Source organism: Staurois parvus, unplaced genomic scaffold (assembly GCF_062004578.1).
Source record: "Staurois parvus isolate SC_StPar_1 unplaced genomic scaffold, SC_StPar_1.0 ptg000011l, whole genome shotgun sequence".
NCBI lineage: Eukaryota > Metazoa > Chordata > Amphibia > Anura > Ranidae > Staurois > Staurois parvus.
In genome coordinates this window covers 9,054,129-9,080,602 of record NW_028317807.1, presented here as the reverse complement: position 1 = coordinate 9,080,602, position 26,474 = coordinate 9,054,129, and the positions used below count along the sequence as shown (strand labels likewise).

Genomic DNA, 26,474 nt, shown 5'->3' with positions numbered 1-26,474 from the left:
TTACGAAATGTCAATAGTTCTCCTGGTTAAATGATGGCCAGCATAATTTTTAACCCATTTACTCTGAGCCCCAATTGTGAGAAAGTGAAGACCATAAACTTGTCTTACCAAAATCCCACTGAATAACATGCAGTTAAAAAAAAATATTAATTATAAAAAGCTTAAAAAATAAAATCTGACAACCGAGTCCACTCAACATATGTCTGCTCCACCTGCAAAGTAAGTCCAATATTATGCAGTTCCAAAATGTGAAGAAAATCAAGCAAATGTGCTCTGCCCAAAACTGTAGGTTCACTGGTGCTCCTTTTAAAGTGAAAATACCAGATTCCTGTGCACACCCTTTGGACAACACAAACTCACCAGAAAAGTTGGACCTTTATTGCAATACAAAGGTCAAACACGCTTAAGTAAGGTTTTTATAGGGGGTAATCCTGCTCTCCCCAAGGCTTATTTATAAGCGCCACTCACAGGACAGAAAGAGGAAATGGAAAGGAAATCATTGCTTAAAACCATTAAAACCTTCTTCTTCTATTAACCACGCACTAACCGTGCTATAGCCAAATGATGGCTATAGCGCGGTTGTTCACTTCTGGGAGAGTGCCATATGACATCCTCCCAGAATGCGCCCTCCTGCTTGCCACCGGCGATCTCCATGATCGCTGTGCCCTACGAACACAGCTGATCACGTGATGAGGAAAAGGCCAATCACAGTGGCCTTTTACCACTTGATCAGCTGTGTCCAATGACCCAGCAGATCACGGAGTAAATACTGTTGCCGGTTATCGACAGCACTTTCTTCATGCTGTCACAACGCGAGGAAAGTACTGCCGATAACCGGCAAACAGCACAGAGCAGATCGGCACTGATGATCAGTGCCCTGCAGTTACACCCATCAGTGCCGCCAGTCATCGCTGCCTGTCAGTGCCTCCTATCAGTACAGCATCATCAATGCCCACCAGTGCTGCCTCATCAGTGCCACCTCATCAATGCAGCCTATCAGTGCCCATCAGTGCTGCCTATTGGTGCAGCTTCATCAATGCACATCAGTGAAGGAGAAAAATTTTACCTGTTTGCAAAATGTTCTTTTTTTTGTTTATAGTGCAAAAAAAGAAAAACCACCCAGCAGTGATTAAATACCACCAAAAGAAAGCTCTATTTGTGTGAAAAAAATTATAAAAATGTCATATGGCTACACTGTTGCATGACTGCGCAATTGTCAATCAAAGTGCAACAGCGCTGAAAGGTTAAAATTGGCCTGGGCATGAAGGGGGTAAAAGTGCCCGGTAGGTAAGTTTTTAAAGTAATAAAACCAATGCACTTGCATTTGTTGGTGTCTACAAGAATTTCGGCACAGATAGACAGCTCTATTGTATATAAGGATCGCAGCCGCTCCACTCAGCTGTCACAGGTGCCAGCGTGCGTTCCACCCTGGTTCCGCCAGACTTTCAGCAGACTGCAAGTGAAGTCAAAGCCGATCAGATCCGGCCAAATGCATTTCACCAATAGGCTTCTTCAGGAGCTCTGGGGGAGGGGAGGATTTTCCCCCACATCCTGCTTAAGCATGTCTGACCTTTTGTATTGCAATAAAGGTCCAACTTTTCTGGTGAGTTTGTGCTGTCCGAAGGGTGTGCACAGGAATCTGGCATTTCCACTCTACATGGAGCACCAGTGAACCTACAGTTTTGGGTGGAGCACATTTGCTTGCTTTTCTTCATGTTTTGGAACTGCATAATATTAGACTTTCTTTGCAGGTGGAGCACACATGTGTTGAGTAGACTCTGTTGTTTTTATTTTACTTTTAAGTTAAAAAAATTTAATTTAAAAATAGTAAAGTTTAAATTCAAAAGTTCCTCATATGTATTCCAGCAGGCCTCACTATTAAGGTTGGTACAAGCATCTTGTGATACCTGGATAAGAAAGGGTTAGATCCAGTTTTGGGCTGTTGCCAGAAAAGGTAGAGGGTAAATCTTCCAGTGTTGTCACTTGTTCCTAAGAAAATTCTCTAAGAGGGGATCTCTGTTGGAGATGTTCTCTCTATTTCTGTTGCTTCTGAAGAAGTGGAAGTGAAGGAAACTTCCCAACAAGACAAAAAAAAAATGATGAGGGGTATAACTAGTTCCTTCTCTATCCATATCTAAAAATAGCTTTACTTTTGATTTGCTTTTTATAAATTTTGGTACAGGAAGGTACAATTAAAGTAACATTTGTAATACATCTTCCAGACAGGAAATAAAGTATTTAACTGCATCTCTTACTCGCCACTGTGCAGACGTCTTGCATCTGGAAGTACTGACAGACATATCCGACTTTGGGATCCACGGACTAAAGGTAAGCCACCACAACACAAATGGGAGATCATGTTAATTAGTTCTCTAGGCAAGCAAATGAAAAGGCAACTTAGCTTGTAAACCATTGAGCAGTATTGTTAACCTCTTCCCGACTGCCTTATAGCAGAAATACTGCTACAGGGCGGCACGGGTGAGCAAAATCTTGTGCGTGTGTGTTTGCATTTGCCGCGGCTGTCAATCACCGGATCCTGGCCGGTGATTACTCGCCGGCGATTGCCGAGCATTTCTGACGGGAGGAGAACTGTTTCTAAACAAAATAGTTCTCCTACCTGTCAGCTCGTGCGCACTGCATAGCACAGCCATGCAAAGCAGTGTGCTTACAGTGATGCAGACACACAAATAAAACACCACACAGTTAACCATTTGATCGCCCCTCATGTTAACCTCTTCCTGCCCAGTGCCATTAGTACAGTGTCAGTGCTTTTCTTTTCTTTTTTTTTTTTTTCTTTTTAGTACTGACCTTTGTATTGGTGTCACTAGGGATGTCAGTGATACCAAGTCAGTTCCCCCCAGTGTCAGAATGCCTGCCGCAGTCCCGCTATAAGTCGCTGATCGCCGCCATTACTATTAAAAAAAATCCCAGTGTATATATACCGCCATTTGTAAATGCTATAACTTTTACATAAACCAATTAATTTACACATTTTGGGATTTTCTTTTTTAGCAAAGACGTAGCGGAATACATTTGTGGCCTAAAATTTGACGAAATAAATTTTTTTTTAATTTGTTTACTGGACATGTTTAATAGCAAAAAGTCAAAAATATAGATTTTTTTTTTTCCTCAAAATTGTAGTGTTTTTGTTTTTTGTTTTTTTATAGCGCAAAAAATAAACACACAGGTGATCAAATACCACCGAAAGATCAAATTTTTTTGGGGGGAAAAAAGGCCGTAAATTGCATTTGGGTGCATGACCGCGCAATTATCAGTTAAAGTAACGCAGCGCCATTATGCAAAAAATGGCCTGGTCAGGAAGGGGGGGGGGGGGGGAATGCTCAGGAGGGCAAGTGGTTAATGTGGAATGAAAATCTCTCCCAACACTGTTTTTGAGCTACAGTGCTTTGATTTGAATAGTACTTGAATTTTGCCTTCCCTTCTCATCAACTTGATAAAGACATATATTTTTAAATCAAACTTCCATTTTTTACTACATACCCTATTTTAGGCCCAGTGATGTCATCGCTAAGCCTTTGTGTTTCTCTGTGTAATGCAGCTAGATTATTGCTGGTGGGAGCAGCCAGCAGGGTGCTGTACATAGCTTCCTGAAAACATTTATACTCCCTGCCTTAGGACTCCTCTCAAGAGGCCTGAGCCCTAATGCAAGCTGTGGGCTGGTTCTTGGTAGGAGTATTACAAATATCAAAATGCTTTAAAGGGTGGCCATTCCTAGGCAGGTCACATTTGCATGTTCAGTCATGCAGACTTGGCATCACATGTGGATGTTACCTAAGGGAGGCTCTTGACCATAGGAGATGGTGAAAATCTGCATACCAGAGACAAAGACCCTTTGTGGCAATATACTGTTTTCTACAAGTTTAATCCTAGAACATTTTGCTGTTTTTTTTGTTTTGTTTTTTGGGGGGGTTGGGGTTAATGATCCTAAAAATGTCCCGGTGTTGGCTGTGTGATTTTAATTTTTTCATAATGACCGATTGACTGCAAGAATATTTTGCTAATTTGTAGTTGCCATAATAAACATTCCGTGACTTTTCTCTGTGCAGTGCACTATGAAATATAAATCAAAGTGACATAATAGGATAATTATCTTTCAAGATGTCTGCACATACTGCATTTTTGTGTAAACACCCCCTATGTACACTGGAGCCTTCTTACCAACCTACTGTATGTGCTATATTAAGTGCACTGTATGCCAGGTCAAGCTCTGTGGCACTCCTCCCCTATCCAAAGTTAATGTCGGGTGTGCGTCCATCTACATATCCATGTAACCTATACAAAGGCATGCACTCTTCACTGTGAAATTCAGAGGTCTTAGTATATGTCATCACTTTCAAATAGAATATAAGGGGGAAACTGGAACATTCAAAGTGCATTTAATAAAACAAACTACACCGACACCAGATGGTGCCTGATGAAGCAGTGTTTTACTTATTTGAGTGGGGTACCAGTAATCCAGTGCTGCAAACGTGCCCATGCTGGCTAGTCCCCTCACATTGATCTAATTGCCTGCAGACTGTCTTTTGAATCCTGAAAAGACCTAGGCGCTGGGCAGCCATTTGGCGTTTCCACATTATATGGGTAATAACGTGGTCACCTGAAAAAAGAATCATACCTCCTGTGCATGGAAGAAGGGAATAGGCTTGGGACCCGAATGCATGAGACCATGGATTTAGGAGAGTATAAGAGGAATTTAGGTAGGGTTTTTTTTTTCCCCCAAAATCATCGTTCAGGACAATACATGATATGGGCACATGCTCCACCAGTAGCTGGAAACGCATCACCATGAAAACCCCTTTGAATGGAAGTCTTTCTGCAGAACTGGTCAGTCATTGTTTCCTCTATCTGGAGGAGACATTTGGGCTAAAACCTGGTGAAAGAATGCTCAGTGTTTTGGTGTGCAGCCCTCCACCGCCCACTTTTTTTGTCATTCTTTCCTTAGATTAAAATATATTTAAAGGCTTATCTTGTAAGTTCGTTTTTTGGGGTGTGTTTTTTTTTTTTTTTTTGTTTTTTTTTTTTGTTTTTTTAATACTTTTTTGTCTATATACAAAAAAGCACAAATACATTCTGTAAGAAACAGGTAGTATGAGCTGAGTGATTTGTTTATATGACTTTGTATAGACATTAATAAAAACGGAATCTGTTGTGTGCCCGTAAAGATATGATGCAGAGAGCATTGGGAGTTGCTCATATATATAGTTTTCTTTTGCAGATGGTTCTCTGGTTTTGCTCTCTTTGACGTCACACACAGGGTGGGTTACTGCGGTAAAATGGTCACCAACTAATGAACAGCAACTTGTGTCTGGATCTCTTGATAACATAGTGAAACTTTGGGACACCAGAAGGTATGTTTGGCTGCTTGACTTCCCAGACAGTAACCCCAATCTAGAAGTAAAGATGTAATATACATTGTGATGGTAGCCAGTCAGCAGTATTTTACATGTCAGAGTACAGTGGGTTACAGTAGGTAAACAAATGACAGACCCATGGACGCAGTTACATTTGTATTTCATACTTTTATTATTTAGTAGCTATATCCTATAGTTGGCAAATGGATCATAAGGTTCAAACTAAACTGGTGGCACATGTGTGTTGCCAGCACCACCACCTCAAGCCACAGAAAAAAAAAATCCACCACTGACAGGCTTGCAGCTCCATGTAGACCTCAAACCAGGTTGTCACCTGAGCTGGCAGCTTCAGGAAGTGCTTCTTTTATACACTTCCCTTACAAAGTCATGTGACACCATTTTGGAATGCTAAACGTTTATCTCTACCTACCTGCTGGGTGCCATAATGATAACAAGGTCTGCATGGAGCTGCAATGGGGAGTGGTGAATCTCACTGCTTACAAACTTGTGTTGTCAGGACTGATAGCCAGGAGCAGGACAACCTTTAAGACCATAAACTTATGCAACTGATAAAGCCAATCTCATATGCAAAACTGGGGCTGAAACAAATTCATATATTTAGTGATACCTATTTCACTTGTTTCTGTGTTGCTTAGTAAGGGCTTATGTAGATGGGTGTTTGTGTTTTTTGTTTTTTTTTTTTTAGCCTTTTTAAACATGGGTCAGTAGATTAGTTGACTACAATAGAGTAGTGTAAATGACACTTCAGACGCTGAATTTCATTTACATTACATTTTATTAAATTTCTTTGAATGCAGCATGCCCCACTGAAGTGCATTTGTAATGCAGGTAGAGGAGGTCAGAAGGCAGCCTTTTCTTTAAAAGAAAGCTTTACATAGGCTTCCCTTGGCATTCCATTTTGGAAAAGGCACTAGATAGATAGATAGTAAAAAAGGGACTGCTTATTAATGGACATGCTTGAACAGTGATGTTGAATGACTCCATGCAGTTTTTGATAGGGTTGTCTCAATGATATATAACTCAGATGATTTTTCTTTTGTCTTGGTATGATACTGAAAAATGTATTCAGTAATGTGTTCTCAAGAATCCTAATTTAAAAAGAATAAAATCCCTGTCTTGTTCTTTCAGTTGTAAAGCTCCTCTTTATGATTTAGCTGCTCATGAAGATAAGGTTCTCAGTGTCGACTGGACAGAAACTGGGGTAAGATCAGTACACGCTTTATAGTTTTCCTGTGTGATCCGGTTTTACAATAGTATCTTTTAGGGCCAGTTCACACCACAAAAAAATGCATTCTGGATACGTTCCTGCTTACAATTCACACCACACTCCATTCCAGTGCAGCTTTGATGCAGTTTGCTATGTTCCAGTACAGTTATGTGCAGAAAAATGCAGCATGTTCTACTTTTTTTTTTTTTTTTTTTTTTTTTTTTTTTTTTCTGCACCGGAAACGGACTGGAACTGACTGCACTGGTGTGAACTAGGGACATTGGAATACATGGAAATCACTGTGCATGAATTTTTGATGCAGAAAAAAAATGCACTGGACTGCATCTATTGTGAATTAACCCTTAATTTTTTCATTTGTTTTCAGACTCGTACACATGGGGCGATTAATTCAGTCCTCATTGCAAAGCCACTGACAGCCTATGTGTCTAAACATATAGGTCCGTGTCTAAACATTAGGTCCGTGCTCCTGCTTGTATGTCAAACTGTGTCCATGCAGCCCTTGCAACAACTTCTATGGGCTGCCTGCACGGAGGATTGGCTAAATCACCCATCTGAACGAGCTTGCATTGTAAATTTTTCCAAAAAAAAAAGCTTGTTTTTAGGTTTTGAAAGAGGTACATTTTAAATTAACCTGTTACCAGGTTATGAACATTCTGATACATTTTTAATACTCAGTAAATGATCTTTAAATAGGACCTCACTGACCTCTGTAGCTGCAGGCACTGTGGAGAAATTCATCCTCAAGTTTACAGCAGAAGAACTGAAATTGCAGCATATCATCCCTTTCTTTGGCAGCAGGGACCTCACTGATGCTGTTAGCTGTTCAGAATGGAACTCCTCTTTAGAGTATCTGTGAAGATTTTTCAGGATGAAATGCTTCACAGTAGTTGCAGCTACAGAGGTTAGAGGGAGAGTTTTCACACTTATTAAAGATAGGTAAACATAGCTTGCCAGTTGGTTCATTTTATGTCAGTCACAGAAATAAATGGAACTGCATTGTTGGCAATAATGACAGGTGTTTTCATCTGCAGAAGTTTGCATGTGTGTTTTGCTGTATACCAAAGTTTTTTATAGGTGCATTAAACATTCCTGTATATATTCACATCATGTTTTGCTACATGCCTAAGATTAGTATTCTGTAAAATAATGTAGTGAGGATGTGCATACTGCTGCAACCCATAGCATCCAGATTTGAGTATACTGTAGTGTAATAATTTGGTTTCTGCTTGTTGACCGTTTTTTGTGAGCTTACTGTGCCTAATACATTTTTGTTTTTTTTTCCTAAAGCTGATTTTAAGTGGAGGAGCAGACAACAAAGTGTACTCCTACAGATATACAGCACCACCTTCCGATGTGGGAGCATGAACCTCTACATCTATCCAGGCATTTAGGCTCCATGCACACTGGGCGTTTTGATAACACTGGTAACGTTAGCTGTGTAAAGTCGCATTAAAAACTTGAGTTTTTCAGCTTCTTTTACGTTTTTGCATTAGCGTTTTTTTGCCGTGATTAGCGGCGGCGTTCTGCGTTTTGTGTATTTTAGCGGCTTTTTTTAACAAAAACTATTTTTTTTTTCTGTCAAAAAAAGTCCAAAAACACCGGTTTGCGGCTTTTTTTCACGTTTTTGCAGCTAAAAAAAACTCCTAGAAACCCACTAGTCTTTCTTTTTTTTTTTTTTTTTTTTTTTTTTTTTCCAGCCAAAAAACGTTGATTACAGTCTGTGTGCATGGACACATAGAATAACATGCTGGGGGGTTTACTGGCTGTAGAAAAAAATGTCAAAAGTCAAAAGCCAAAAACAGCAACTGTAAAAACATCCAGTGTGCATGAGGACTTACAGTGGTAGCATAGAGATTTATGAATTGTACAAAAATTCTGATGCAAATTAACTTGTTAGACTTCATTGTTTTATAACTGCATTATATTTGTACAGAATTAAATTGTATGTTTATTTGCGGCTACATTTTGTAAATTAAAATACATCCTTTTTATTCCAGTGTGAATGTTTATTTTTTAACAGGTTGTGTGAAATACATTGTTATTAAAAATTGTAATTAGGGTAAAGCAAAAAATCTGTCCTAAGATACTACAGTAAAAAAAATGAAACTGGTTATAAAAAATGTACATGGAATATTAGAAATGCTTTTATTTAAAATGGAACCCCAGCTTAAGACACCCTTTGGTTTATATTTTCCCTATTCCTTGGCAATGGTGGGTGGTCCTTCTCCCTTTTGACTTAGCTGCACTTACATGCTCAATGGCGTGTGAGCACTGCTCCATTTAAGACTACTGCAAGTCCAGACTGTTTGATGACGCACCCCAGGAGATATGTCATTGACAGCCTGGGCTGAGAAGAAATGTATTGGAAGATGCTCCGTGTCATTTAACTTGGAAAATGGACTGCACTGGATATCTGAAACAGTAAGCCTGTGAGCATTCATTTCTGTTATTTTTAAAAGTGGATGGCACTACAACAAATTTAAAACAGAACCAAACTGGAGTTCAATCTTAGGCCTGTGTTGACGGCTTTGGGCTTGTCCATGGCATCAGTTTGAGGGGCTTTTGAGATCATTTAATTGAAAGGTGTATTTGACCTGCAGTTGATGTGCTTCAAGTTGGTTTTGAATTTCCATAGACTATATGTAAATGAGCAAAAAACGGTTTGATGTGAACAAAGTCCACTGACAGGTTCGAATTATAGCAGTTCACTATGCTTTTCCATCTCTGAAGACACTAAAAGTACATTGGATCATTAGCTTTAGGAACAATGTCTTGTTTAGATGATTTATTTGTAAAACAAACTGAGCCAATAATTTTTAGTGTAAGAAACAATTAATTTACTTTCACTCTAAGGTCCCTTGCACATGAGGCTATATAGGAGAAACATCACTCCCGTTGTGGTGCGCCCGAGAGGGACATAGCCGTAACTGGATGGACCTGCGAATTGTACCGAGTTGATTAGGGACCTGTGCATTCAGGGATGAAGTTCTGGAACGCTGAAGACCTCTTCAGTCTCTCCACCGCCTGATCCTGTTCAGGAGTATGAACCTAAGGCTCCATTCACAATGCCCAGTGTTTTTCAGGTGTTTTTTTTTTTTTTTTTTTTTTTTTTTTTTTAGGGATTTTTGGAGCAGATTTGCAAATATTGTAGGTGCTTTTTCATTTAGGTGTTTTTGCTGTGGCCAATGGAAATAGCTGCTGCTTGAGATGAAATTGCCTGAAAAAACGCTCATACCCACTGTTCAGGCATTTTTCTATTCAAGTCTTTGGGGACAAAATGCTCAGATCTACCTGAAAAGTAGCACAAGTACTTTTATGAGTGACAAGTGTTTTGCTACAGGCGACTGAATGCTCAAGTGTGAATCAGCTCGAAGCTCAACGCTCAAGTGTGAATGGAGTCTGAATCTCCTAACTTTGGAAAAAGATATTGAGGAAGGCGAGGTGGAAGCAGAAGAGTATCCTACAGGGGAAATGTCACCTCTTGCATGTCATAAGAAACAAGCTAAGTCTTCACTCAACATGTTTTCAACTGTGCAGCGTCCGCCTTTGCTTGGCAGCACCGGAATCTCCTCAGCCTAAACCAGCAACTGTGGGAACAAAACAGCTGGCAAAGTCTATAAAGACTTTGCAAAGCACATTTAAATTGCATGTGCAAGGGAAAAGGATTGGCCAAATCTTGAAAAGTTGTTATTCCTCGAACTTCTATCCTGTGGCAAAGGAATTCATGAAGAAAATGGTCCCAGTAGTAGATTCTGCCATTTCTGTTCTTAACATGTATCTCGCTCTTCATGTTGTGGATGTTCCCTCCCTTTAAAGATTTTGTTAATAGATGCTTGGAAACCCAATGAAGGTGCAACCTTTTTTTTTTTTTTTCCCCTCTGCCAAATGGACGTAGCCACAGTGGCCAAAGGCAGTACCAAACAGTCACTGCCTGGACTGGGCAAATTTAATAGAGAACATGATCTTGTCAGTTGACGACCTTCGGTGGGAGATCAACATTTTCAATTTGTTGCCTTGCCATTCGGGCTCTCCTCTGCACCAGGTCTTCGTTGGCCCTGCTAAGCTCTAAGCATCCATGTTGTGGTGTGCTTGGGCTGCCTTCTGCTGAAAGATTTCTAAGCCATGGTCCTGATTTTGAAGATTCTAAGGAGAATTCAAATCTTTCAAGGTTTTTGGATGGGTGATCAACTGCAAAAAGTCTGCCCTCCAGCATTTTTTTTCACCTGAAGTAATTGAGGCTGATCTTAGGACCCAGGCAGAAATGTTCCTTCCTCAGAAAAAGATTGCTTCTCTGAGGTCCAATTGCTGTAGTTTCAGGTCAACCAATCATTGCATGACTCACTTCTGCATAAATGTTCTTGGCCTCATGGTAGCCTCCTTTTTGAGGCTGTCTCCTTTATTCATTTCCACTTGAAACCCTTGCAGGTCAACATTCTCATGATGTGGGTCAAGCAGGTCCTTTATCTGGACTACTCACTACTGCTGTCCAACAAGGCAAACCACTCACTGGCATGGTTAATTTCCATCTTAGCCCTATAATCCAGAAATTCTGAAGATCATTCCCTCTCTCTCCTTAGCAGGTGGTACCGATAGACACAAGCCTGATTAGCTTGGGTGGGGTCTACAGTTCCCTGACTGTCCAGGGTACCTGGTCCCCACAGGAATTGATGTTCTCCATCAACATTTTGAATCTACAGGCCTGTTGACTGCGCTAGAGGCTCTGATTGCATAGTCTGTGTATCTCTGTGGTCCACATCTGGCACTCTGACTTTTCTGGTGATGTAATTTCTGCCAGTGCATTCCACTCACTGGTTCACACGTATTAACTGTATATGCTAGTGCATTGGGTATTTTAAGATCCTGGACATCTGCTTCAAATGTCGTATTCCTCGTCAAGGCGCTCCTGAACAACAAACAACGTCAGAAGCGTCTTACCTGGGCTAAAGAAAAACAGACCTGGTCTGTTGCTCAGTGGTCCAAAGTCCTCTTTTCTGATGAGAGCAACATTTGCATCTCATTTGGAAACCAAGGACCCAGAGTATGGAGGAAGAATGGAGAGGCACACACTGCAAGATTCTTGAAGTCCAGTGTGAAGTTACCACAGTCTGTGTTTATTTGGGGAGCCATGTCATCTGCTGGTGTTGGTCCACTGTGATTTCATTAAGTCCAGGGTCAACGCAGCCATCTACCAGGAGATTTTAGAGCACTTCATACTTCCTTCCATAGACGAGCTTTATGGGGATGCTGACTTCATTTTCCAGCAGGACTTGGTACCTGCCCACACTGCCAAAAGCACCAACACCTGGTTCAATGACCGTAGGATTACTGTGCTTGATTGGTCAGCAAACTCGCCTGACTCCCATTGAGAATCTATGGGGCATTGCCAAGAGAAAGATGAGACATGAGACCGAACAATGCAGAAGAGCTGAAGGCCGCTATTGAAGCATCCTGGTCTTCCATAACACCTCAACAGTACCACAGGCTGATAGCTTCCATGCCACGCCGCATTGAGGCAGTAAGTGCTGCAAATGGGTGCCAAACCAAGTACTGAGTACATATGCATGCTTATACTTTTCAGTGGTCCGATATTGTTCTATGTACAATCCTTGTTTTATTGATTGCATGTAATATTCTAATTTTCTGAGATTGTGAATTTGGATTTTCATGAGCTGTAAGCCATAATCATCACAATTATGACAAATCATTGCTTGAACTATCTTGCTTTGCATGTAATAAGTCTATCTCATATATTTGTTTCACCTTTTAAGTTGCATTACTAACCATCCCTGACCCACCACCAAAACGGTTGTGCTGAACGATGTTATAGGCAGTATAATGCTCTCCACAGCTTCTCCAGACCCTTTTCACATCTATCACATGTGCTCGGGGTGAATCTGCTCTCATCTGTGAAAAGCACAGGGTGCCAGTGGCAGACCTGCCAATTCTAGTGTTCAATGGCAAATGCCAATCGAGCATAATGGTGACGGGCAGTGAGCACAGGGCCCACTAGAGGACGTTGGGCCCTCAGGCCACCCTCATGGAGTCTGTTTCTGATTGTTTTGTCAGAGACATTCACACCAATGGCCTGCTGGAGGTCATTTTGTAGGGCTCTGGCAGTGCTCATCCTGTTTCTCCTTTCACAAGGGAGCAGATACTGGTCCTGCTCATGGGTTAAGGACCTTCTACGGCCCTGTCCAGCAATCCTAGAGTAACTGCCTGTTTCCTGGAATCTGGCAATGGCACATATTGATCCTAGAGGAGTTGGACTGCCTGTGCAACCTCTGTAGGGTCTAGGTATCACCTCATGTTACCAGTAGTGACACTGACCCTAGCCAAATGCAAAACTAGTGAAAAACAAAACATGAGTAGGTAAAAAAAAATGTCAGTGGCCTCCACCTGTAAAACCATTTTTGTTTTGGGGTCGTCTCATTGTTGCCCATCTAGTGCATTTATTGTTAATTTCATTAACACCAAAGCAGCTGTAACTGATTAACAACCCTGTCTGCTACTTAACTGACCAGATCAATATCCCAGGAGATTGACGCTATACTCCTATAATTTTTTTTTTTGAGCAGTGTAATTTTTTTTCATCTGTGGATCCCACATGGAGGAAGGTCTAGAATAGGACATGTTAAGTAGCATCACTGACGCCAATAATTTTTCTTTTTGCTTCTGAGATTTTCTACTGATTACTAAAGAACTGTCCTTTGCATTGGCGGTCGGCGCTATGTATGCTGCTATTACCTCTGCCAGCCAATGATGTGTCCCACATGTCTTATCAATCAAAGGGTAAAAACAAGCTATTGCAGCTTGCTTTCTTTTTTTTTTTTTTCTTCTGGAAGCTTGTAGAACTGCCTAATCAATTTTACTGACTTCCTGTCAGTATTGTTTTACTGTATTGTTTTACTGACCTCCCTCCGCAGGTCTGCTGATCCTCTGTCAGAATTGGGAAACACCAGATGAGGATATCATGGCCTCCAGATTCAACAAAAACTAGACAGATTTGTGACCTAGTCCAACTCCTGTGGTGGATACTCTGATAATACCTTGGTCTATGTTCATACTGATGTACACATTCCCTCCAGTGAGGATTCTTCCAAAACTATTCCGCAAGGTAAAGGAAGAACAGATTCCAGTGATCCTCATCACTCTAAAGTGGCCCAGTAGAACTTGGTCTGGATCCTGCCCCATATGGTTCCTGTACTCTCCTGTTCTGGAAGCCTGGGACCAAAAACAAATACTTTAAGGATGAAGAGTGGAAACAGATGGAAGTACACCTGTTCCTCAAGCTCTTGAATAAACCCAGATGTGTCCAGCTCTGAGCACTTCCTGATTCAGAGTTCTCAAATCCAAAGTGGTATCATGGGCTTAGTAGCTGATCTAGCAAAATTTGTGCTACATCAGCTTCAGCCAGCAGAGACATTAGGGGTCTGAAAAGAGGACCTGTCACCTTTCCAATGCTAGCACATAGGGAGCTTGTTGGAAAAATAATTTTAAGTTTGTAAAAACTCAAAATATTACAAAATAAAAAAAACCCTTAATTTAAAAGCCCCCCCCCCCCCCATATACATGCTCACACATGCCCCAACAACAATTGCACTGTCGTGCAAGTCGTAGTAAAAAAGAATAATTCTAGAGTCATTAATAATTTGAACAGATGAGCTATAAAGGCTTTAAAGTGTCGTCTATGGATAAAATATTTTTCTGCCTTCTCCTGGGCGTAGATAATTTTATGGCTTAATATGTTCAGTATCTATTTACGCAATACAATTTCATCCTACATTTTAGAAAAAAATTGATAATTGTGTTTGTGTACACTAAATTTTTCCACTACCAGCCTTCATTTTTACAGGATCTTTGCTCTCAGAAAATACATAATGTTTTAGATGTTTTAAATAATCTTTGGGCCAAAAATGTGCCTTTTAACGTGTGCAACAATGAAAGTTAAACCCTTTAATGTTTTAGGTTTCCCCCCTCCAGCATAGTTATTTCTTCAAACATAATAATGTAATCTACTATTAATTTCATGATTATGATTGAAAATAATTTTGACATATACAGGAGGTGAGTGTTAAAATAATTTGCCCATGGTGTCAAATAAGCTAGGTGCGCTACTGCTGCTGTGCTCCCTTTCCTGCTGCATTAAGAAGATAGGCGCAAGCAGGAATGTCACAGTCTAAAAGAAAGAAAATATTGTTGAAAAACTCTGTACCGTATATATCCATGATTAGCTTTCATCAAGTCCATGATTTTGATTATTTCATCATACAATTCTGCAAGTGAGGCTCACTGCTGCTATGGAGTTTTTACCAGTATAATAGCTCCCCCCCCCCCAACATGTATAGTTCATAATTCACTTAATAATAGAAAATCCTCAGATCAACTTTATTCAAGATAATACAATAGGCTTCTTTTTTCTTATCATTGTTTCTATTGCAAAAAATGCCCAAAATGTTTTTGTGAAAGAAAAGATATTTATCTCTATGTAAACTGATTTATTCCTTACCTAATGATTTAAAACCCAACTCCAGGAATTACATGAAAATTACCCTTGCATTGGGCCCACATGTGACAAGTCCCCCAAAGAGTCTTCTATAAGGCCTTTTGCACATGCTATGAGCATCAGAATTTCATTCCTTATGGCAAAATTTATGAAAATTCAAAATATTTATACTTGTGTGCGCATATTTGTGTGTATTCAAGCGTAGCGGCACAAAATACTGAGAGTAAAGCAGATTTTTCTTCTTTTTTACTGAAGAATATGCAGCACTTGTTTATGCACCTGTGTGTACAATCACATTGTAAATAATGGGCTGCAGTTTAGATTAGCAAAAAATGCTGTATTGAGCTTTTTCAAGCTGCCCAAGAGCTGGAGCTTGGTAATTCCTGGAGCTGGGCTTTTAAAAAAAAATGATACAAAGCATACAATTGCTATTAATAATTATATTTAGCAACAGTTTGGGGGGTTTCAAGAGTCAGAACATATCCAAGCTGCAGGAATCCACTGTGGCTCATCTTGAGCACGGCGGACTATGGACAGGAGTTGAACACAGGCTGACTGCAGATCATCATTAATCAACACTTGGTCAAAATACTGTCCGAACTGCGCCTCCATTTTCTTTGCTGACTCTTCAATCTCCTGGAAATCTTCTTCCTGAAAAGGCACATTTTTTTGAGTAAACAAAATTAATCCAAATTAATGGAATGTTACCTTAGAAACACAGAAGTCCAGAAATGCTTAGTGCTAGCATGAATTATCATAGACCTCCAAAGTGTTTGTGAAAATCCCCAAATGGAGGTTACTAAATTTTACATACTGATTTTATTATAAATAATTTAACTGACTTTGCTGAATTTAGAAATCAAAGCAGGAGTCCCTAGAACACTCAAGGTCACATGAGACAAAGTTGGGAAACGGCATAATTCCTCCACAGATGTCCATTCCAGAAGTGTTTTCTACATAGATAGACCTTATAAGGTGATGTACTGGACAGATGAATGAGCCTCACCTCCGCTAAGTGTAGCAAAGCAATTCCTTTTATGATGTGAACTCAGTGATGGTAGCTTCTGACAGAGTGTTACTAGCTGTCAGTCAGAGGAGGATATCCCATGATACATACCACAGCCATGCAGAGTTGTGCACCCGGGGGAACATTTGGAGAGGTGAACAGGGTATTGGTTTTATTCTAGGTAAAACCAAACAGTGAAGTCCTTTGAGCAGGCATTGAAATACCTACCCACCCATTCTGGTCTCCAAAAGTCCAAAGCAGGTAAAATGGCCCACTACTCTTCCTTATAGCTGATAAGGTATAAACCAAGGAAAAACAAAAACTCTGCAACTGGGATACAAACTGGTGGACCCATGTCAGAAATTATGACAGATCAGACTGGTTCACACTAAACACAAGTGTAAGCAAACTGGCCAACCTACGATATACATGGACCAGTTTACTCAATTGGACCACATTTCAGGACACTTTTGTCCATTGTTGGGTGTGAAGTGGACTCCCAGGGCAGAATGTAAAAAAAAACCCAAAACATTCCAGCAATTTTAATGTACAATAATTATGTATGGACATCTGGATTGTATATGGTCAATTGTATATCCAATTATATATGAAATGCATTAATATGGATTTATTAAAGATCAGCTTGTTAACATTGTATCCTCTTTTTGTAACCAATGAGAAGTTTATTAATTTATTAAAAATGAATGTTGGAAACTAGTTATTCGTTGGTTCTGTGTTGTGCCTCATTTAAAGGGCATAGGCTGTTGAGAGATGCACATCTTATATCTGTGCCAGCTTCCAGCTAAAAGATTCTTTTTCAAAGTACTGTTGGTGTTAAAATGCCCATAGACAGATGATGATTGCTTTTTAGAGCAATTATATCATAAATGTGCATTCTCTTATCAAGCGTGCATGGACATCGGTGCTTACAATGGTCAGCTATTATTCATTTATGTAAATCTTTTATCCCAAAAAAGGAGAAAAAAAATCGCTGTTGCTGTAACTGCTTAAAAACTGCCCGCTTGAAAAGGAGGGAGGGGGTTTGGGGGATGGATGCGGCTCCACCACACATTTTCAAATACGCTGTAAACTAGGCATTAAGGATTGGTAAGCTATAATATAAACATTTCTGTTTTGGGGCTAATTACCACTTTAAGAAAACCTATTAGAGCCAACATGGCCACTGCAAAGTTACCTTGAACTTCATATTGACAAAATAGTCTGTGATCATGGTGGCGTTTCTTCGAGTATGCCTCATGCAGTTTCTGCTCGGTGGTTTAATAAATATGACATATGGTTTAAGTTCATGTGTTCTAGCTCCAGTGATACCCTGTGACAAAGCAGAAAATAATTAAATATATGTGTTACAATTTGCAGAGTTCGGATTTGTGCTTACCATAAGTTTAAAAAGAACTGTAACATTTTTGTTAGGAATACAACCACCATTCTGACTCATTTAACTTTTAGTTACGTGCATAATATTGTGTAGACTAATATATATGGAAGAGTGTTAATCTAACCTGTGGTTCCAAATCAATGATACATATTTTTCCTGTATCGAGAACATCTTTCACTGTGTCTGCACTTGTACCATACATATGTCCTTTGTAGTCTCCATACTCCAAAAAACTAAAAGGGAAGAAAAAAAAACCAGAGTAAAAGCTAGTTTGTAAAATAGGGTGAGTTGTAACATTAACAATGTTTGAAAGGCTGTCAAATATTGTCTGAGTTCCAATGAAACACCTTAAAGTGTTCTTAAACCCAAGAGTTCTTTAAATGTATTTACATGTAATATTGCATTGCATAAATATTGCCTTAATCATTATCACACTTGTTTCATATACAATAATAAAAACCTGGTTGATCCTGCCATTCACTTGCACTTCATTGTTTTCTGTCCCTGCTGCAACACTGGATTCCTTTGAATAACTGGTGCCACCAGCCAAGCCATTCCCTTCCTGTGAGTCATCTTTCCAGGTGTATAGACATTGATGGTTGACAACCCCCTCCTTCTCTCCTCCATAGTGATGTCATTATAGCTCACATCCACGTTATTCAACAAAAATAATACCAACTAATAATGTGTAAAACCCTTTACTGAGCTGTACTATGCATTTTTACAGTTGTGCTCAAAAGTGTGCATACCCTGGCATCTTTTTATGTCCTTTTCCATCTTTATAAAGTTCCATTACCTTGTTACGCAGGACTTTTGACAGTTCTTTTCTGATCCCCATGGCTCAGTATCTAGCCTAGTCAGTGTTTCCACGTAAGACCTAACAAACTCATTGACTATTTATACACGGACACTAATTGCAATTTAAAAAGCCGCAGATGAGGGACATTAACCTCTAATTGGCATTTTAACCCATGTGTGTCACCTTGTGTGTCTGTACCAAGGCCAAACATTCCAGGGTATGTAAACTTTTGATCATGGCCATTTGGGTGATTTCTGTTATCATTATGATTTAAAAAGGAGCCAAACAGCTATTTGATAATACATAGCTTCATATGATCATCATCCTTCAATAAAAGAGCATTTTTTGGCATGATCAGTCATATTTTCCATATCAATGCCAAAATGTCACGATTTCTGCCAGGGTATGCAAACTTTTGAGCACAACTGTATTTGCCATTAAGACTTTTCTTCTTTTTTTTTTTTTACTTTCCATGTGACCGTGCTAGCATGGCAAGCTAGTACGGACTTCCTCATATGTCATTATCATCATCAACTTGCTCTGTGCTCTTCCTCCTTATCGTTTCCTGCTGCCAAGAAAAAGCAGGGAAAGGTCACATGACAGCTGCACAAATGATCTAAAAAATATATTTACTTTTCGGGTCCATGAACACTGGCTTAAAAAAAGTGCACGTGCTCGTGGCAGAAAAAAACACGCTCATTTTGAGTGTTTTTTGTACTAGTGTTTAGGTGCATTTAGGCACATTTAGCATTTTTTTTACTGCCAGAAAGCTGCTCTTAAAAACGCAAAACAGAAGGTTTTTTTCTGCCTCTAAATTCCAGGGTTAAAATATGCCTCTAAACGATCTAATGTGCATTGACATGTAGGATAACAGATGCTTCTACAGGTAAAACGCTAACCTCTAGGAGTAGCGATTTTTTAAGAAGAGAAGTAGGGGACTTTTTTTTTTTCCTCCTATTTATACTCACCTAGGTAGATGCAGAATCGCACTGATGCTGCATCTGTTCCCCGCCCACTCTAAGGGTGAGAACTCAGTGATCACATGACCCCTGATCACTGAGTTCCCATAGTCGCTCTGAGCACTGAGCAGGTCTATCAGTCACCGTGGTCTGCTCAGCCCCCCCAGTGCTCACTGGAGTGCTGGGCTGTGGAGGGGGAGGGAACTTCTGGCTCAGGAACTCAGCGCTTCACCGAGAGGCTGAGCCAGGTGCAGCTCCAAACTCGGGGGTGGATCCCGACTTTGAAGTCGGGATCTTTCCCCCGCATGGACTGGCTGAGTGACTTCAGCCAACAGAGGGCTTCAGTCTCAATTGCAGTGCAGTACCAGGTTGGGGCGGGTCCAGCATGGAGGACGTGGGTTAAATAATGCTGACCTTCAGACTGTCTAGTGGTGCAAAATAATACTGCGGGGGAAGCTGATTTTGTTATTTTATCTCTGACTGGGCTTGTCATTTTCACCTTGTTATTTTTAGATGGAGTTCTTCACACTGACAGTTCATGTAATGAAAGGATTTTCTGGAATTCATGTCAAAGGGAATATATCACAGCTCAAAATACATGTTTTCTCAAACTCCATACCTACATATCAATTCCATGTGCAGTCTGGGAATCAGACAGTGTCTATATATTTGTCCTCATAAACAAACAATATAACAAAAACATCTAAACCTGATTTCTGTTTGTTATTATATCTCCCTATGTTGTTAACATAGACAGAAGATCCAATAGAGTGTTGGAATGTGTGAATAGTTTTAAACTAAAGAGCTCCCTGAATCACAACTCCACTGTTTACTATCGTCAGGGAACAGGATTGTGCATTTATGGGAAGGAACATCATAAGCACTCATGCATTTTTGCTGGAAAGACATGGGTAGTATACAGGGGATATAAAAAGTCTACACACCCCTGTTAAAATGTCAGGTTTCTGTGATGTAAAAAATGAGACAAAGATAAATAATTTCAGAACTTTTTCCACCTTTAATGTAACCTATAAACTGTACAACTCACTTGAACAATAAACTGAAATCTTTTAGGTGGAGGGAAGTAAAAATAAAAAAATAAAAAAATAAGGTTGCATAAGTGTGCACACCCTTAAACTAATACTTTGTTGAAACACCTTTTGATTTGACTCCAGCACTCAGTCTTTTTGGGTATGAGTATCAGCATGGCACATCTTGTCTTGGCAATATTTGCCCACTCTTCCTTTTAAAAACACTCCAAATCTGTCAGATTGCAGGGCATCAGCCCTCTTCAGATCACCCCACAGATTTTCCATCGGATTCAGGTCTGGGATCTGACTGGAACATTCCAAAACTTTCATCTTCATCTGGTGAAGCCATTACTTTGTTGATTTGAATGTATGCTTTGGGTCATCATTCTGAAAGATGAAGTTCCTCTTAATGTTCAGCTTTCTAGCAGAAGCCTGAAGGTTTTGTGCCAATACTGGTATTTGACTGGTATTTATTGACTGGTATTTGGAACTGTTCATAATTCCCTCTACCTTGACTAAGGCCCCAGTTCCAGCTGAAGAAAAACAGCCCCAAAGCATGATGCTGCCACCACCATGCTTCACTGTGGTTATGGTGTTTTTCTGGTGATGTGCAGTGTTGTTTTTGCGCCAAACATATCTTTATTATTATGGCCAAAAAGTTCAACCTTGGTTTCATCAGACCATAACAAAGTTTCCCACATATTTTTGGGAGACTTCAGATGTGTTTTTGCAAAATTTAGCCGGGCTTGGATGTTTTTCTTCCTAAGAAAAGGCTTCTGTCTTGTCACTCTACCCCATAGCTCAGACACATGGAGAATACAGGAGATTGTTGTCACATGTACCACACAGCCAATACTTGCCAGATAATCCTGCAGCTCCTTGAATGTTGCTGTAGGCCTCTTTGCAGCCTCCCAGACCAGTTTTCTTCTCGTTTTTTCATCAATTTTGAAAGGACGTCCAGTTCTGGGTAATGTCACTGTTGTGCTATATTTTCTTCACTTGATGATGACGGTCTTCACTGTGTTCTATGGTATATCAAATACTTTAGAAAATCTTTTGTACCCTTCTCCTGACTGATACCTTTTTACAATGAGATCCCTCTGATGCTTTGGAAGCTCTCTGTGGACCATGGCTTTTGCTGTAGGATGCCACTAAGAAAATGTCAGGAAAGACCTACTAGAACAGCTGAATTTTATTTGGGGTTAATCAGAGGCACTTGTTGTGTACTGATTCCTATTTAACGTGATTTTGAATGTGATTGCTTAATTTTGAACACAGATACATCCCCAGTTATAAGAGGGTGTGCACACTTATGCAACCACATTATTTTAGTTTTTTATGTTTACTCCCCCCCCCCCCCTAAAAAATTTCAGTTTGTTTTTCAACTGAGTTGTACAGCTTGTAGGTTACATTAAAGGTGGAAAAAGTTCTGAAATGATTTATCTTTGTCTCATTTTTTTACATCACAGAAACCTGACATTTTTACAGGGGTGGGTATACTTTTATATCCACTGTATGACAATTGAAATCTGAGAATGTAAATATCAGAAAAAAATACTATACCTGTGACTATATACCATACTTTCAAACATCTCTTTAGATACAAAGAAATATTCACGCCCTTCCTCTTCATAACTCTTCTTAGGGCGCGTAGTGTCTGTTGAAATATAGATATTTTTACAAAAGTATACATAAACACAATCAGCAAAAACTTACTTACGTTTTAACATGTTACTTCAAACGTTATTTAGTTTTTAAATATGAAACTTTCATTAAAATAATACCTGGCTGTCCTGCCATGAAGGTCCTTGTTCAGGTATTTTCTGTTAAAGGGTGACAACTATCTGTCCCCATCACCCAATATGGTTTCTGCATTGTCACCCTGTCACAATGACTTCTGATGAACATTGCAAGTGGCTGTTTTAACAGACTATTCAGACATGGTTAACATCTGTTATCATCAGCAAATCCACCCTGAGAAATGCTATGCAGTCACTACTGGAGTACATGCAAGTTCTGCCACCAGCAGGGAAATTCAGTGTTTTGTCCTGCCTGCAGTCTTATATTTGGCCACTAGATGGAGCCCAGAATAAATTTACTGTTTTACTGAAACTAGAGGCTGTTTATCCTTAAAGTGTTACTAAACCCACAACAGTAAAATCAGTCTGTATATGCAGTAAAGTATGCTTGTTATATTCACTGTGGAACTTAGGGTGTTAATCCTCTGATACTATTATCTTGTACTTCTGTAGTTTTTAACAAACGTTTTATTGGCAGTTTTCACATTACACAGATTTAACTCACTATTTAAAGTAAGACAAAATGTACAATAAGAAATATGGATGGCAACAATAGTGAATGTAAACAAAACAGCTAAGAAGGGATCACAATAAAACATACAAAATGAGCAAGTCATTCAAAGTGTTACTAAACACACAACAGTAAAATCAGTCTGTATATGCAGTAAAACATGCTTGTTATATTCACTGTGGAACTTAAGGGGTTAATCCTCTGCATTGTGTAAAAAGAATGTTTGAGCCTGACTTCTCTGATCCTCCCCTTCTTCTATGTTCCCCATTTAATCTCCTGATAGAACACAGCCTCAGGGACACTGAACATGCTCAGTTTGGTGTATACTGCCAGAGAGTTTTGTCTTTCTTTTACTTGGGAGGGTACATGCGATCAGCACAGGGCGAATCAGTACTGTCCAGACAGAGGGTCAGGGGTTATGCAATCTCATAGGGCAGTAAGAATAGAATAAAAACTCCTACAAGCTTTAACCAGTGCTGAGCTGGACACTGATAGAAGTCATAATACTGCTCTAACTGCTGATGAGAAAAAGTATTTAGCAGTTTATATTTACTAAAACAATTGCACTTCCATGTTCTGTGTACTGTGGGAAACCGGGTATAGTGAATGCAGGGTCCTGGGTTTAGTAACATCTTAATATAAAAAAAATAATTCTAGGAAAAGAAATCAGGTGCATCCAGGGAGCTCAGACTCCATTTTAGGAACTGAGGGAGAGAGGAAGCCAGCCATCCAATCTGCAGCACTTGTTGTGGACTAAATTTACATTCCCTATAGGCAATATCACTGGTGAGCATGGGACTTATTGCCATCTACAGCCTCCAAAAATCCATTTATTGTTTTTTCTGTGTGCCTCATGCATTGATTGTGTGTATTTCTTTTCTGTTTTTTCAATCATTTCACCCACCCCGTGTTGTAAATAATAGAGCTCCAAGATTACAGTCAGTCTGGCTTATTGCAGAATAGGATGGTTTAGCTGCATGTTGAGTTACACACAAGGAAACCTATAGTGAGGGCAAAACAATGCATGCAGACAGCAAGTGGCTGCAATGAGTCTGGGGAGGGTCAGCAGCACTCACATGCACCAAAGGATAAAAAAATTAAAAACAAGTATTTATAAATGGCAATTGTTTGTGATACACAATGCTTTAGAAAACTAAATGTCACTTAGTTAGGGTTTACATAAGCTTCAAAAACAATAACAAGAAGAAAGCTACAAAAGGTACTGTCCCATTTTTACCTTCCTGTCCTGTTTATTTGTAATGTTTAACAAACAGGTAGGATAAAGAACATGCAGTTCACACAACTGTTTTCATGCATATGCCAAATGTATAGCAATATTCCATTCAACATGTCTTTGAATATGATTAATTCTATCTAATGGATCGCAGGCACCTCCAGCATCCTACGTATTTTTAGGCATACTTATTTAGAGTTGATGACTTAAAGTATTGAAGTTTATACTTACTCAACTCGCATTTTTAGAAGAAGGTCATCAGTGGCAATCCCCTTGCTTCTGAAAACACAACTCCAGTTTTTTTTTTGTCCTTGACATTTTTTCCCCTCTCCACTCAGAAGCATGGGGCAACAGTGGAACGCATAGAGGGTTTGTCTATTTTGTTTATTTACGCATTTAAAAGAAAAAAAAACCCTTGAAACTAGGCTTTCACTTTAAATGGGATGGCGAGATCTATAGTTTTATTCTTGAAGTATGACTGAAAGCAAAACTTTTTTTTTGAAAGATTAGAAAGGGATTAGAACACCTGTCAGGTTGTTATTGCTGTTTGTGAGATTCACCCTCTCTATTTGTCCCGTTTACTATTATCACAGAGACTGAAAGTAAAAGAAAATCCCAAATTTTTGGGTTATCCCCAGAACAGGAATAGAAGGGAGATCTTCCAATAGGAACATTCTGTTCTCTCAATAGGGATAGTCTAGTTCTAGTGACCTTGGGGACAGTTAGGGATTTCCTCACTTTGGAGGAAATTTCCTCTCACTTTCTGTTTTGGCTATGGGACAAGGATTGAAGGGAAATCTGCCCAATGGGACACAAATGGGAAAAAATTCTGACAGGGGTTATAACCCTCACTTTTTTTATTCAAAATATTTAAAACGTTTGCCTTCAGTTTCACCTGCCTAAGGTGACAATTGTGCGAAAGTGCAGGCACATTTGGTACCTGTAAGTATCTGTGTTGGTCTTTGGTTCAATCCCTTTGTATCTATAGTGCTAATTTGATTTTAGGTCAGCGTTGTATGCAGGGTGTTGACTTCACTCCCATTTGAAATTAGGTATTTCACCACATCTCAGCTTTGTCCCTGTCGTTCAATTGTCAAGTGCCAGCACCTCTACTGCCCACTCAGCAGCCCAACTGCTATTACTGTATTTTGTATTTTTTTCATCACAGATTTTTCTTTATTTTGGATTTTCAAAATAGCACATAGAATCATTTGAAGGTTAGATAAAAGGTCTGTAGGCAAGTGTAGTCTGTACTCTCCACTGTAGGTGGCACTTAACCAAAATGGCAATAAAGTACACAGTTACATAGTTGGTAAGGTTGAAAAAAAGACACCAGTCTATCTAGTTCAACGTGTGTGTGTGTTTTCATGTCAAAAACATTGCCCGTATCCCTGTATATTATGTTCATCAAGATACCTGCCCAAGAGTTTTTTAAAACTATCAATGCTTCCTGCTGACATCGCCAATTGTGGAAGTCAGTTCCACATCCTTACTGCCCTGACAGTGAAAAACCCCTTACGCAGTTGAAGGTTAAACAACTTCTCTTCCAAATTGTCTTCTTACACTCTCTGAGACTGAATAGTTAATTCCCTATACTAGAAACACCATTAAAATACTTGTATACCGCTATCATACCTCCTCTCAAGTGTCTCTTCTCTAGAGAGAATAAGGTTAGTGTTTGTAATTGTTTCTTCAAAACTGAGATCCTCCAGTTCCCTTATTAACTTTGTTGCCCTTTTTTAGACTCTCTCCAGTTCCCGCACCTTCCTCTTGAGGATTGGTGACCAGGACTGGAAGGCATACTCCAGATGCGGCTGAACCAGAGTTTTGTAAAGTGGCAGGATTATAGTTTTATCTCTTGAGTAAATTCCCTTTTTGATGCACGTTAATATTTTGTTTGCTTTGCTTGCTGCAGGTTGGTATTGCATGCCATTGCTGAGCCTGTCATCTACTAGGACCCCCAGATCCTTTTCCATCCTGGATTCCCCTAGAGGTTTTCCCCCTAGCGAGTAATTTGCATTTGTATGTTTAGTCCCCAAATGCCTTACTTTACATTTTTCAACATTAAACCTCATTTGCCATGTACTGTAGATCTTAGTTTGTAAATTAAACGTTTATGTATCGAATGCTTTTGCAAAATCCAGATACACCACATCCACCACCCTTCCTTTGTCTAGATGGCCACTCTCTTCCTCGTAGAATGTTAACAGATTGGTTTTGCAAGAACAACCTTTCATAAATCAATATTTGGATAGTTGAAGTCCCCCATTGCCTCATCCTTTAGGTTAGGTGGCCTGTAGCATATCCCCACTATTATTTTCCCCCATGTCTCTTTTCACCCACAGGGATTCCATCCCCCCCCCTCCCCGCCGCATTTGCACATTTACTAGCATATCATTTTTGATATACAGACAAACCCCTCCTCCTCTTCTACCCTCCCTGCCCCTCCGATACGTAGTTGCAGACCAATGATGTGGGCTATCAAACCAGGTTTCTGATATCCCCACAAAGTCAAAATCCTTCTCGTGTATCAGCAGCTCCAGATCCTCCATTTTGTTAGCTAAACTTATAGCATTTGTGTGCATGCCTCTTAGTCTTTTACCGGTGCATATTAT

The 26,474-nt window shown here is 39.7% G+C and overlaps 2 protein-coding genes across 2 annotated transcripts in view; one reads left to right on the top strand and one right to left on the bottom strand.

Annotated features, from left to right (window-relative positions):
- WDR12 (WD repeat domain 12) overlaps window positions 1-8,612 on the top strand; it is a 37,180-nt gene extending 28,568 nt beyond the window's left edge. The window contains exons 10-13 of the mRNA XM_089670553.1: window positions 2,223-2,328; window positions 5,237-5,369; window positions 6,522-6,594; window positions 7,909-8,612. Coding sequence (XP_089526679.1) covers window positions 2,223-2,328; window positions 5,237-5,369; window positions 6,522-6,594; window positions 7,909-7,986 — 390 coding nt within the window. The 3' untranslated portion in view covers window positions 7,987-8,612. The remainder of the gene's footprint in view (window positions 1-2,222; window positions 2,329-5,236; window positions 5,370-6,521; window positions 6,595-7,908) is intronic.
- Window positions 8,613-14,982: 6,370 nt separating this feature from the next.
- The window catches only part of MPP4 (MAGUK p55 scaffold protein 4), a 69,890-nt gene continuing 58,398 nt past the window's right edge, over window positions 14,983-26,474 (bottom strand). The window contains exons 16-19 of the mRNA XM_089670538.1: window positions 21,879-21,972; window positions 17,651-17,759; window positions 17,326-17,460; window positions 14,983-15,775 (exon numbers count right to left, since the gene is read on the bottom strand). Of these exons, the coding sequence (XP_089526664.1) occupies window positions 15,590-15,775; window positions 17,326-17,460; window positions 17,651-17,759; window positions 21,879-21,972 (524 nt within the window). The 3' untranslated portion in view covers window positions 14,983-15,589. The remainder of the gene's footprint in view (window positions 15,776-17,325; window positions 17,461-17,650; window positions 17,760-21,878; window positions 21,973-26,474) is intronic.